A 14,679-nucleotide genomic window follows, 5' to 3' on the forward strand; every position below is an offset into this window, starting at 1 on the left:
ATAAAATAAACTGGTAGAAGAAATAAATAGTTGGAATGTTTTAGGAAATTAGACCTCCATTCACATTCAAGAAAGCTAAAATACTCCTGTGGAAAAGTTTCTTTAATATTGTTGGTGTAATATATAGAAAAAAAAATTTTGATAGCCCAGTACATTACTTTGGGCACAGTACTTACTTTGTAGACTGAAGTGGAAATTTCTAGTTTGTTTAGAAGAAATGTGATCTCTTCTGGAATTCTAAATAAGTGAATCATCTGTAAAAATTCTGCAATGGATTTCACTCAGTAAACAATAACAAAGGAGAAAAGAAAGAATCAGTAAATCTGGGAACTCTTCTTTATGTAGAACTATCTTAAGCATGAAGGATTGTTTTTACTCAGATAACATAGCTTAGAGCAAAAGTAAAAATGCTAGTTTTTGCACAAGGAGTACAAATCTATAAGATGCCCCCAATTTTTTTTTTTTAACATATTGGGAATTTTTTTGGCTAAGAGAATAAGATCTAAATTCTGCCTGTATATAAATATTTTCTTGGTCACATATTTAATTTTAAATTAAATAAGATGGTAAATAAGCAGAGAAATCAATGTATTCCAGTGGAATTTCTGTTGTCCTTCTGTAAAAAATAAGATTCATTCTATAATTAGCAAATTTACATTGCAAAAATCCTAATTTGGGGAATAAATATGTAATAATTGTGCTGAGTTCCATTTATTTTCATTCATCTGTAGAAGATTCCTTTTAAAATAGACGTTTATTAGTGATTAACTGGAATGACGTATGGAAAATATTTTAAGCATAGTGCTATTTTCTAATATATCTCAAGAAGAACTTAAAATATTGACTTGAATAATTCCCAGATTTTAGAAAAATGGGTTATGACTTTTAAGCATTTAAAAATGGTATCAAATTATGTAACTCTTCCTAAGTATATATAGTTTGTCAAAATACTTTTCTTATGTGGTAGGTGTATGAATTTTGCTTCTGTAGACAGTTTATTTAAGATGGCAGGACACAGATAGCACAAGGGCATCATGGTACATGGGCTTTGTGAGAGATACTTCCAGCATAAACTTGTGATTTAGTTCAGTTATTGGACAGTTAACTAACAACACTACATTTTGAGGTGGCCGTATTTGTGGGGAAAATGCCAATTCTCAGAAAATAGTTTTATTGTTTAAAAAAACCTGAATGTTACTTTGGTAAAAGGTTGACTAGGTTCAGTTGAACAGATCTTAGTGAAATCTCTTGGAAGTCCATGTTCTCATAATATTTGAATGAAAACCATTGCTTTACAGTTAAGAAACATCTATAGTGGGACCCCATTATAACTCTTCTGCTCCAGTTATATAGCTGAAATATGTAGTGAATTTGCTATATGTGGTTGCTGGCAATGTGATTGGCTTGCACTGTGTGCTGATACTTTTCAACTATAAACTATTGTAATGGGGTTCCATTGTATTTGACTTTTCTTACATTGAATGTTGTGTAATTCTGCCTTCTTCATGAAGACTTTCATGTTCTCTTCATTCTTTCATTTCAGATTTTTTTCTTTCTTGATTTATTTAACGCACAGTAGTGCTTAGAGATTTTGCTTACTGATTTTAAAGCATTCACTTGATTGTATTTTTGAACAGTATATATACATTTTCAATTTCAGGTCTAATGGGCTTTCTCATTCTTGGAGTGAAAGGATCCCAGACACAAAACACATTTCAGACATCTGTGAAAATGGACGACCTCGAAGTAACTCTTGGCAAGGTAGAGGGCGGCATTTTGAACAGCTAGTGTGTCTGTTTGCAGAACCCAAATTTTACATTTTGTGGTTCTTGGTTGTAAAGATTTGTTCTTTCCTGTAAGCTCTTTAGCTCTTCTCCCAACAGAGATGAGGGCATTTATTATGAAAGTCCATGTCTTTTTTTCTTGGTTGAGAAATGATGGGATTCACTAGTACCAGGGCTCTGGACAAACTCAGAAGGCTTGTGCTATACAGCCCTGTGTTCTGGGTGGGACTGGCTGGGAATATTACCACTTGAAATACTGTGTGATTAAACATATGGCAGTTGTTCATTTATATGCGAATCTAGCCATAAACCATCTTTTTCAGGTAACCTGGGAGGCAACAGAAAGAAAATCAGAGGCAAAAGATTTAGACCTCGGTCTAATTCAACTGAGTAAGTCTACACCTCTAATGGAAAAAGGCATTCCAAGGTCCTATGCAATTAGTGTGAAAAGTTAATTAACAAGATCATCAAAGAACTGTAAACCATGCCTCTGGTCTTGGTTTTGTCTTTTTAATTCCTTTTTGCCGTTTTAAAATTAACCATGGCTTTTCTCTTTTACATAGGCATCTCCGCAACTGTGCCCAAACCAATATTCACTGCTAGCGGGGTTCCCACCCTCGCTGCAGGCTTTTTCCTCCAGTAACCTGCCATTGTGGTGTCTTGGTTCCTTTTGAAGGGAATTTTGATAACATTCCTTTCTTCTCATCACCCGGGGTCCAGCCATTCCAGAGGGGTCACCCTTCCTCTTCCCAGTATTCACACAGCCTAGAAGCATCAGGGGGAAATTCCCACCGTCCTTGAGCATGATACTGCTCCCAGTGTGAAACCACCGCTCCGAGGGCTTCATGGCTGCAATCTAAGCATTCTCTCAGACTAATGGAATACACTTCCCTTTTAAATCTTCCTTCTGAGGACATTTAAAAGGGCACTTACCCAAAACTTGCTCTTTAACGGAATCATTGTCACTAAGTGCAACACTGTCCATTTTAAATGATAGCCACACATTTTTTTTTTAAGTGGGGGGTGGGATCACAAGTTACATTTAAAGTTACTTCTAATGAGGTAAACACCATGCACTGTTTTTGTTTGTTTCTTCACTTAAGAAAGTACAGCAAAAGTAAGCTTCCTCAAACCTGACGTCGAGGAATAAAACACACCCTTGGTATGCTTCTGGAACTTCCTTGCCACCAGGTTTTCATTAACCGTACTTTTTTGACCTACCTAAAGTTTTTTTTTTTTTAACTTATTTCTCACTATAGTGCTAGTTATTGTTTTCAGGATCACTATTGCTTCTTCATGCCTTAATACTTTAAAAATCTGAATAGCAGGTATTTGTTAACTGCTTGTCAGAAACTTATGTTAGCTTTTCCATCATATACCCTGCCTTTTTCAGTCCAGGAATAATAACAGTGCCCTGAAATTTGGACCTTCCTGCTGATGGTATTGTCTTGTAAGTGGCTTGTCAAAGTTTGCTAGAGGACACTTTACCTTAGAAACAAAATATAGGTTTAAGTGATACCATTGCATGGTCCAGAATGGCATCATAGAACTCCATCATAAATAACTAATCTGTTAGAGTTTATCTTAAACATTTCCCAAAGCGCTTGGATGCTTTAAGGGCTCATTGTGGATAAACTCTTCTTGGAATGTTGTTTGATTTGTTTTGCATGAGGTCACCTGGTAAGAGCTCCTTAGCTCATCTCAGTTGCTCACAAGAATACAGATAAAACTGTCAAGTGTTTTTCAGAACTTCCTTTGTGTGCTGGTTAGCGTTTTAATGATATTTCCTATAATAAGGCTTTGAAAACTCCCAAGTGGAAATAGATCATCATAGTAAAGCTATGTGTTTAGGACCCAAACAGCACTTGGTGTTTAGCAAGATTCATACAATATTTGCTAGTGCAGTCACTTACTTTGAAAAATTTTTCTGTAGAATTCCCGCTCATATCATATGATAAAAATTATAATACTAGATAGCCCTTAATAAATCTCTTGCCTGTGAGATAACACTATAATATTTAATAAGACATCATAGTGGAATCACCTTTGTGAGAAAAAGTAGTAATGACTCCCTCAGATTTTTCACTTTCTGCATTTGGGTTACATGACTCATGTTAATTAAATGGAACCAAGCCTGTGAAGTTTACCCCTATTCTCACATACCTTGTTGTATGGGCACTATATACATACATATTTTGTTTTTTCTTAAAAGGAATCCTAATACGTAGCATCTTAGGAATTACATTGACAGTCATTTTTTATACCTTTCCATATTTGTTAAATAATCCCTCTTGCTTCTGATACAACAATATAATTTGTGGGACTATAAGAGGAGCAGAATGACCACAGACAAACATACCTTTTTTTTATTTTTTAGGTTAAAAGGTATCATCAGGTTCATTATTTCCACATCCCCTTTAGTACCCATCATCCCCAGGGATGATAAAACATCAGGACATGAATTACAGCATTCACCACAAATGCATACCCTACTAATTAACAACATAAAATGTCCTTGTTTATTGTATTGTTTTGACACTCAACGTTTTTGCATCTTCCTCACTGTTGTACATGCTGTGAAAAGAAGGTTTTGGCTTAGACTTTGTATTATATATTGTGTTTTTACAGGAGGGAGCCCCAAGCACCTGAGCCTGGGCACTCCCTCGCCCAGACAGTCCCATCCCAAGGCATAAGCCCAGGGGGCTCTGACAGCCCCCAGACAGGGAGTCTGGATCACAGGTCAGTCTCCACCTGCCCCTTCATTCTGGGCTGCCACTTAATCTCCCTCCTAGTCCCTTCCTTGGCTGAGAACGGGGTCATTTGATCTCTGACTGACCCCCAATGTCTGCTTGGACATGGTCCTGGTCCAGCCAGCACAAGCTAATTTTCCTCTGGCTTTCCATCCTGGAGAACACAAAGAGCTCTCCTACCCTGTCTAACGCATTTTTTTGCATGTTGCGCTACAAGCCAAGTCAAGCCACATAGGCAGGTTTATAGCGGTTTGATAAACTCTCATCACTTCCACCACCGCCACCTAGAGATGCTAGGAAGCCCACTTTGAAGACACTTTAACGGGCAGATCCCCAGAAGGAACAACCTTTGAGAGCTCTCTTCAGTGACCTCTAGTGAAGTGATCACAGCCTTCTGAGATGCTCCTTGAAATGGAAGAAAAGGTCCATCATGTACAAGCCAAGCCATGTAGCTGTAGGTATCATGGAACAGCCATGGCGTCAGTCCTTTGAGCTTCTAAGATTGTCAGTGAAAGGAACACACGTCTCCTCCTGGAAGCTGCCTGTGGGTGACTCAGTTTGCTGTGTGGCTATGTTTCACCTGATAACAGCTGCATGGGCTTTTTCTACGGTTTTCCCCAGGCCAGAGCATTCACTAGCCTTCATCTGTGGCTGCACTTGCTTTTTGACATTTTCTTTTTGTTCAAAGTCTCGGTGGAAATTTTTATGCAAGTTTTAATTGGCTATCTCTGTGAAAAGTGCAAGTTGGCAATGATTGTGGCTAAAGGCAAAACTAGTGTGAAATTGTTCCTGAGTCAGGGAACACTGTCTTAGCAAAAATGGTCTTACAGCCATAAAAGGCAACCAAACCCTTCTCTTAGGAGGGAACTTCATTGGTTATAGCTAAAAATGAGGAAAGGACTATGGAAAAAGTAATCTACTTTTGTTTATATGTCTGGAAATGTCATGATTTAAGTGTATTTACAAACTGAAACCAAACATGGTAGAAAGAAGCAAAGTTTAACCCCAAATAGTGTATTTTACCTTTCCCTTGGTTTGTTTCCAAATGACTTGCAAAATTTGATGGAGCTTGCATCTTCGTAATCTATAGTATCTCTAGGAGTTACTTTTTAAATGAGAAAACTCAGTAGAACCTGCAAATGATTCCAACACCGAATTTGTTGAATCTGTATTTATTTTACAAGGGCACATTCTAAAGAGGATGTGTTTTTGCTTGGCTCCCTGAGTAAAAATCAAAGAAAACTCTAGTGGGGGGGGGGGGGCGGGGGGAAACCCCCCAGAAACAAAAACAGACTTGGACTCCCAGTTTTACCACCTTTTCACATTTTCCTTTGCACAGTAATTCTGATGGAGACTTTGCCAGATCCATCATGGAAATGCTAATTAAGGTCATTAGTATCCTCTGGCAGTCACTCACACAAGTTCATGATCAGACACTCAGAAGGCAACTTCTGAGGTCCATTTGCTAATGGAAACATGAACACTTTAGTCTGGAGTGCATGAAGAAAAGGAAGGAGTTTTGCAGCTACAACTAAAATTGCGGAGCCCAACTTAAAGGTCGTGCAGGCCTGTTTGGACCACACTTAATGTGTTTTGGGGTTCCAGGATCAGAAGAGCAGGGGCCCTGTCTGCTCTTGATAGAGCCGGCTGAGGCACCTATCTTTGTTAACTCCAGCTTAGGATCTGCTGTCTGGAGTGAGACCATGAGACCAAGGCCTTGTAAAGTCTTTTTTTCATACTGGAAAGAGAACTTTGCTCCTTTTAATTGTTCTTGGGGCATTATATACCCAAACACCAGGTTGGAATTGCAGCCATCTGAATATTCTCAAAAAGCATCGTTATCATTTGAAAACCAAGGAACCAAATGAGAGGTGGCCTGGAAAAAGCCACTTTGGAGGTGGGTGAATGAGATTACTGACAGTACTATGATTGGAAGGCCGCTTCTGATCCACTTGGGGAAACCACTGGAAAGATTTTCCCTGCAATGTTGAATACATTCTAGAATGCCTCGAGCCTTGTTGTAGCTGAGTTTATTCTCATGTCATTGTACAGACTGCCTCATAATCACCCAACATCCATCCTGGTTTATTTGCCATAGTCACTTGCATTTGGAGGGTGAAGAACATCCTTGCTAAGCTTGTGCTGTGTATTTTCAGATTTTCTATCTTGTTCTGCTTTCTTTGTTCCTTCCATTGCTTTCTGCAGGTATTTAAACCCATGGTTCAAAAGAGACTATAATGTAGCTAAGTGGGTAGAAGATGTGAATAAAAACACTGAAGGACCATACTTTAGGTATTTTATAAATTAATTTTATATCCTTTTCAAACTCTCCCAGCACATACAAATACTGTAGTGTGACTGGCTCTCTATCTTGTATCTCCCAATACAAGTTCCCATAGGTGGAAAGGGTCCTTGTTTATTTGCTGCCTTTTGATCTCTGTTTCTGGCTTCGTGAGCAAGTCTAGTTTTTTGTTTTTTGTTTTTTTTTCCTGAATGTTTCAAATGAAGCCATTTGAAAGGGTTGCCGTTTAGTGCATGTCCCCATCACCATCTTGAGCTTTTTTAGTAGCTTTATCTTCATTTTATGCTATGTAGTGTTCTGTGGGCATGAAACATACTTTCCACTAATAAAGAAGCACTATTAACCTGAACAATTTAATGTCTAGAATTTAGCAGTTTCATAGTGCATTTTTCCTACTTACTGCCTTAAGAGTGCATAGTGCGTACGAGAAAACTTAAGGGAAAACATGAAAAGAAACTAAATGAAATGTAGTGGAATTTTACTTCGAGTAACACCAGTGATTTAATGGAACTTAAAATTATCCAGAGAATCTTGACCACAAGAGAGTAGATTGGATGAATTTACGTTTCATTTTCAGTACAACCGTTTGCTCCCAGACAAGGGCAGTGCCGAGAAGTACTTTACAGATTTGCAACAAAACATTCAAGGCACTTTTTATGCTGGTAGAATGCTTGTTGTATAACGCTTCAGACAGAGCAGGAAGCAGACTGAAAACATGTTCTTGGTTCACAGAAGAGCAGAGTATCCCTACATTTTAGAAACTCTAGAATTTACTCAATCCACTGTAGCTCAATCTAACGTCAGAGGTCAGAGAGAATTTCCAAGAGCTCTTAATGGCATTTTTTCACTCTTTCTAATACCAAAGTGATTTCCTAGAGGTAAATGTCCAGTTTATATCTGACTACTTTGTGGACAACTAATGTAAAGAAGAAATATGGACTCAATTACGACCTCTTCTGAACACAATTAGCTTTCAGATTACTTTTTGCCATGACTTGGGTCAGCATTTAATAGATATCAAAATATGTACGTGTGTTTAACTCTCAGCACCCATATAAGGTGGACTTTCTCTTCCAGTGTACCATTTAGTTTAGACATGTATAGTTTGAGAAAATGATTAGACCTACTTGCATTTTATTTTGATCCATACATTTGCATATGCCCCAAGGAAAGCATAACCCTGCCTGCTCACAACAATATATCCTGCTTTTATACCCCATCTTTCCCTTCTGCCCTGTTCCTCTGCTTTTACCACTTTCTCACACTGAACCTCATACACATACACTCACATTCAAACATCCCACCCTCACCTGTAGCTCTCAAGATGGCCAGCGTCAGGAAGACAGGTAAGATTATTTTGAATGTTATTTGGAATCTTGGCTCACCTGCAGTCCTATTTCTCCTGTCTATCTTCCTCAGGCTTGTGGGCAGATTGTAATTTGTATCAGCCATGGAACCCAAACAGAATGACTTTGGTCGCATGTGGGCTAGGACTTTTATCCCTAAATGGACCTAGCATCTTTGCAACACTAATTTGTGAAATGGTACCCCGGAAGAGTTGTTTCACCTCCCCTGGGTCAGCTGAGTAGTTGATGTGGCTCCCAGAGAAGAGTTCACATTTCTTAAAATCAGCACCCAGGTCTGCCCAGAAGCTGCATGACTAAACGCAATTTGGATGGGGAAATGCTTTAGCACCCCTGGTTGCACGTGCAAAGCTGCGAGGGCAATTTTAGAGGGTTTCTTTATCTCCTCTTTTAGAATTAGGTGTCACCTCCCACGGTGGATGGCAACATTATGAATTAATTATTAAAGTCCGTATTTGTATTTAAAGGCTAGATAAAATCCAGTGGAGGTTTATAATGTAACTCTCATTTTAGGATTAATAAGCATTATGTTGGTAGGACCTGAAAACCAATGCACAGTTTTTGTGAAAGTCATGAATAATCGAAGATGCCCCAGAGCTTTTAGCACAGTGATTCTAACACAACAGAGAGAATTTCATCCACCCTCCGTCCAAGCCAGTCCTTACATAGAGGGCCGAAGTGCATTCACACTTTGGCTTATGCTTTGCCAGCCCTGTGCTTAAGCTCAGATATGCTTCAACAGTCACCAGGTTATTTGGGATTCCCTCTCCTGCCAAAACACCGATGGGGGCAAAGGTCATTTTATTAATCACCCATGTGGTGTGGGCTTTGTGGCATCCTTAATCAAAATGCAGTGGGGACTTTGTGAGTGCTACAAACTGGTCCAAAGTATAGCCCAGCATTTAAAATACTACATCCTCATCACTATGAAGAGAAAAGCAAATGCCAAAAAGTTTTGAGTGATGCTAGTGCCTCAGCTGTGCTCCCTTACGCAGTTCTGTATCCAACACTGGTTGCTCAAATGGTTGCCAGCATACGCTCACATCAAGCAGGACAAAGAGCATTATCTCCCCATACCTACACCCTGGGGGCAGTTCTGTTGGTGACAGTGCTTTCCAAGCTCTGAGCAGGTATCTTTTCTCTGGAGTATTATGCATTTGATTACTCAGAGTCCCATGATCTTACGGAAAATGCAGTAGCTCTGAAAAGAAACCAGAAATAATTATCCTGTATTGAGTGCCTGCTATATACCTTTATCTCTTACCACATCATGATATTTGGGCATTCTTACTCCCTTTCTATGGATAGAGGAAACTGAGACACAACAAGTAACTCAGGGTAGCACAGCTAGTTAAGTATAAGAATCAGAATTATCAGCTTGGCTGTGACTCCAAAATCTGTTCCCTTTCCACTTCTCTGTACTTACTTAAGAATAGCAGGGGGTATAGTGACTACTTAAATTCTATCCTAGGACACATTATAAATCCTTCTGGATTATATAAAATTTTCATCTGAACAAAGACAAGTGAGTAAGGGTGGACCCGTGTCCCTCATACGTGACTGGTGTGGTTTCAGCCATTCCTGGAGGGCAGAACTGAGCTCAGCGTGGCCTTACAGACATGTCTACAAAAGGCAAGCCCAGCAAGTCTCCTGTGGCCCCAAGATAGACCACAATCCATGGACACACAGGCACACATTCATTGTTTAGCCTTAAATGGCACCCATTAAGGTTATTATGGTTTTTTAAAATGCTGTAATGATAATCATTAACATTTGTTCAAAGATTACTTTCTAAGTGAATGAGCTGGGCCAGTGCCTGGTTTTCAGTAAATGCCAGATTGGAACTACCAGGCAAGTAGCCAGGGTCAGAAAAGACCGTGGAGGCAGAAATCTCTCTTTAGACATTTGTTACAAAATTTTAGTTTGCTTTTATTTCCCTAAGCTGATTTACCCCACTTTGTTCTCTGCTCTTATTCTGACTCCTATTCTGGTGCCGAATAACCCCTCAAAATAATATGCTGTCACACACCACCCAACCTCCAGGACATGATGCCCCTTGCCCCTACTAAAACCATCCTGCTTGGCTTTTCTTCCCCTCAGGGTCAGTCCAAAGTGTCAGCTAGCTGGCGTATTCATGTGAGAGGAAGTATACATGCAATCTCTTGGGGGATCTGGAGAATATCTTATGTTTTGTTTTCACTCACCATTGGCTTTGGCCATGGAAACATATTTGGAGGAAATATTCCAGCACCCCTCATTGGGATGGCCTGGTATGTGTGTAGAGCTGGTCATTTGGACTCATGGCCAAGTGAATGACTGGCATGACTGTGAAGCTATAAGCTAACAGCTCATGCTATGGACACATCCACACTGTAGCAAGTTAAGAAGAGGACTCATTTTGCATGTTCCCCTAAAGTAAACAAGATTTATTTCTTTGTGTACCTGACTAGCTTTCCTGAACTTGGGTTTCTTACCAGTAGTGATTAGGCTAAAAATCTGAACCCAGGTTAACATCCCTTGTTTTAGAAATATGTATTTAAATATCTAAATACAAAAACTTCTCCTCATTCTACACACACTGAATATGTTTCTTAAAGGTCATAGTCATATTGGCAGTGTTTTCTTAAAATTAAAAACATCCTTAATTTCTGCATTAGAAAAAAAATGCAGTAGTAATACACTGCCTTAATAGTCTTTCGAAGGATTTGAAGTACTTGTATTCTTAGTTTTACCCATCTGCTCTGTAGTGGGGAGCATCAGCACAAGAGAAGTCAAATATCTGTGATATTGTGACTATTCACACTGCTAGAACATTAGACCAGTTCACACTGGTCCTGGACATTTCCCAAAACTAGAGGAAGTGTTAGGAGTTACAGATTAAAAGCAAGTTAAAGCAGTATTGATTCTTACAATTGAGCAAGAAGGGTCACTTGAATCTCAGGACTTGTAGGAGAAAGTATTTTCAAACGTCAGCTTGAATTTGGTGTCTATAACATGGAAACTGGTTTGAAGACTACAGGAGAACTAGAGCAAAGCGTAATATATGGATGGGAACCAAAATTTACAACAAGGGGGAAAGAAGAACCCTCTTGATGCCTTTGCATGCGGTGCAGTGGATCTTCCCCTGCCCAGCACCACCCTGCTGCTGACACTCCCAGGCTGTCAGTCCCCTCCCCAGCAGGTGAGGTGCCTCCTGCGGCAATAATACCTGTGCTCTGACGTGGCTGTGTAACCACTTCAGCGGTGTGGCTCACAGCCACTAGGCACTGGGAGCTGAGCAGTCATAGATGTGGAGTGGTAACATTTGTGAATGGATAGGTACTGCTGAATCAGCACATCTGTTTCCCTTTGATACAGTGTAAGTGAACAAACTCTCAGCTGTTTTTTTGTTTTTGTTTTTGTTTTTTGACTTTGAAGACAAGATAACAGATGTGGGCACTTCCTGTGAGCTCAGCCTAGTCACACATATTACCACTGCACAGGCAGAATACAGAAGAGCAGAATACATCACAACTCATGTGTATCTTTCATATGGAATGTCTTCATGATGGAGATAATACACGTTATCTAAATAGGAAGGGTATTTGTGTTTTGTGTTCGTTTCAGTAAAATTCCAGTCACTAAAGTGTAGCCACCTTATTAGCATGACAAGTACACCCTACATGAGTTAGCAAGATCTACTTCTGTGGCACAAAACCCTCCCTGTCCAGAAATGCTGATTGTAGGGACTGATCAGACCATTTTTGTATGTTCTCATCAGACTCGTTGTTTGGCTGGAACTCTGCACTCCTTACTGCTTGCATGTTTACTAATTTATTATTAAAACCCCTCTATTTGCCTTTGTTCTTTCACAACTAACACACTGGCCTCTGAATGCATGAGTTATGTGTAAACTGGTGTGTGACCTAGCAACTAATAAATGTATCAATTGTATTGTATTTTCAGAACTTAAAAATATAATTGGAATTACTGTACTAAAACACTTTTTACATTAAGTGGTAAAAACAAGGCAGAATATTCCTATGTTGTACATTTAATTTACCATTATTGAGCTCTTAGAATAATTTTGCCCCTTCTCCATTTTAGCTTTTTATCTATTCTATAGGAAACTTCATGATTGGCTTTTCTAGTTGAAGAGTCTGATTCTGTGTGCTAACATTTAAATAATCCATTGCAGTTATGACATTAGGAAAATAAAATTCCAGCATTCCAGTGTTGTGAAGAACAGAGAATCTCCCAGTAGTTAAACCTTTGCAGTAGTGGCCTATGAAAATTGCAATCAGAGGGATTGTTTTGAACCTACTTTTCAGATATTTGAAAGAGATGTTAGGCAGTCACATAGTATTTATTCCATGTGTTCTCAACATCTCAGGACTCTATCTCCTGCCAAGTCTCCTTCTTCATCAACTGGGTCTATTGCCTCCAGCAGAAAATACCCATACCCAATGCCTCCACTTCCTGATGAAGAGAAGAAAGTGAACCGACAAAGTGCCAGGGTATGTGGAATATACACTAATAGCCTCAGTCATTATCGTTTATCTATGAGTTCATGCTTTAAAGGAGAGAGCTGTTTTTCCTTCTTTATAAAAAAAAGGGGGGGAAGATTTTCAAGATTCCATTGAAAAATAGAAGATTCTTGGGGTTTGGGGCTCAGATTTATATTTGCAAATGAGTTTAATTACTGAATTAATTCTAGTGATATTTGGTATGTTTTAATCATTCATTGCTATGTATTTATATCTTTTATTATACTTCGTAGCTTCTATATGACAGCCTGGAATAAACAGAACAGAATGTGTTTTGTTTTTATCAGTTTTTTAATATACCTGGAAATGCCAGAGATGAAATAAACTAGCCTCATCTTCATGCCTAATTTGCTTACTCAGGCCTTTTACTGGCTAATAATACCCAATAGGACTTTAGAAATCAGAACCTGTGACAGAAAGTTAGACCAGTGGCTTAGAGGCAGGGTGGAATTTTGATACATATGAAAATCTCTAATATTGGGGCGCCTGGGTGGCTCAGTCAGTTAAGCGGCCGACTTCAGCTCAGGTCATGATCTCGCGGTCTGTGAGTTCGAGCCCCGCGTCAGGCTCTGGGCTGACAGCTCAGAGCCTGGAGCCTGCTTCAGATTCTGTGTCTCCCTCTCTCTGACCCTCCCCTGTTCATGCTCTGTCTCTCCCTGTCTCAAAAATAAATAAAACGTTAAAAAAAATTAAAAAAAAAAGAAAATCTCTAATATTAAAAAAATATGGCAATGGGTATGGTAAAACTTAGCAACCTCTTATATTTTAAAAAGCCAGATTTATTTTACTTTTTTAATGTTTATTTATTTTTGAGAGAGAGAGAGAGCGCACAAATGGGGGAGGGATAAAGAGAGACAGAGGCAACGGAATCCAAAGCCAGCTCCAGGCTCTGAGCTGTCAGCACAGAGCCTGACTCAGGGCTCAAACTCATGGACAGGGAGATCATGACCTGAGCTGAAGTCAGGCAATTAACCAACTGAGCCACCCAGGCACCCCTAAAAAGCCATATTTAAAAACACATAAGAACTGATTATATAAAAATATGGTTAACCATAAGTTTTATTTATTATTTATTTATTTACTTTTTTTCTTTAATTTGTCATTCGGTCTTCACATAGAAGAACCAATTCCTTTCTACTTTATTTTTTAAATGAAGTAATATATTACTATAATCTAGTAATATAATTTAGTATTGTCTGCAGTGTTATATTAGCTTCAGGTGTGCCAGAAGTTTCCTTAAATACTGAGTCCTCTTTTATAACTTTAATTATGATTCTGCTCAGCCTCACAGTATTCCCAGAATACATCCATTATGTGAAATTTGAGAGGTAGTCGAATTTAGAGAGGCAGACTGGCCCTCAGAGAGGCTTAAATGAGAGATATAACTAAAGAATAATTACTTTTATTGGTATCCAAGTTCTGTTGTGGTCAGTTACAGTGTAATGTTGATCTTTTCAGAAATAATTTTGCAATAAAATAAAAAAAAAAAATGGAGCTTTAAAAGCCCGGGCAGATTTATCTGCTAGTGGGTCTCGGGTTCCTAGGTTTTTTGGTGTAGAAAGATATTTCAGAGCCTCTTTGATGGCTTAAGTAATGGGGTTCAAGGTATACACGAATCATTCAAATTTTAACTCGATCCACTCACAGTCAGTAAGAAAACTCGCTAAAAGCAGATTAGATTACTATGATCAAAAAGACTTTAAAACCAAGCAGTGGTGGTTTGTGAATTACGTGAGTGACAAGTTAGCTTCCCATGTTCATATGGGTAATGGTAAAAGATGGAAAGGAAGAAGAAAATTCCGATTCCCAGCCCTCAGCTTTCTGGCTGTAAAAAACAGAATCGTTAATAGGCATCCAGTTGTTCATGACACGAGTATGTGGTAAAGAAATCCAAGGCTGTCATCCTTCCTCAGAGAATTGTCAAAGTATAACACCCTACTTTTTACCTCTGAT

At 38.9% G+C, this 14,679-nt stretch overlaps 1 protein-coding gene across 20 annotated transcripts in view; it reads left to right on the forward strand.

Moving 5' to 3' along the window:
- The window catches only part of ADAM22 (ADAM metallopeptidase domain 22), a 238,382-nt gene that overhangs the window by 215,002 nt on the left and 8,701 nt on the right, over positions 1–14,679 (forward strand). For 5 of the 20 annotated variants that reach the window (XM_043588768.1, XM_043588771.1, XM_043588778.1 and 2 more), the window contains 6 exons: positions 1,661–1,761; positions 2,108–2,174; positions 4,413–4,523; positions 6,740–6,826; positions 8,153–8,182; positions 12,573–12,696. In XM_043588768.1, the coding sequence (XP_043444703.1) occupies positions 1,661–1,761; positions 2,108–2,174; positions 4,413–4,523; positions 6,740–6,826; positions 8,153–8,182; positions 12,573–12,696 (520 nt within the window). The other 15 variants (XM_043588779.1, XM_043588784.1, XM_043588786.1 and 12 more) reach the window with 7 other exon arrangements.

The sequence above is a fragment of the Prionailurus bengalensis genome, chromosome A2 (genome assembly GCF_016509475.1).
Source record: "Prionailurus bengalensis isolate Pbe53 chromosome A2, Fcat_Pben_1.1_paternal_pri, whole genome shotgun sequence".
Classification (NCBI taxonomy): domain Eukaryota; kingdom Metazoa; phylum Chordata; class Mammalia; order Carnivora; family Felidae; genus Prionailurus; species Prionailurus bengalensis.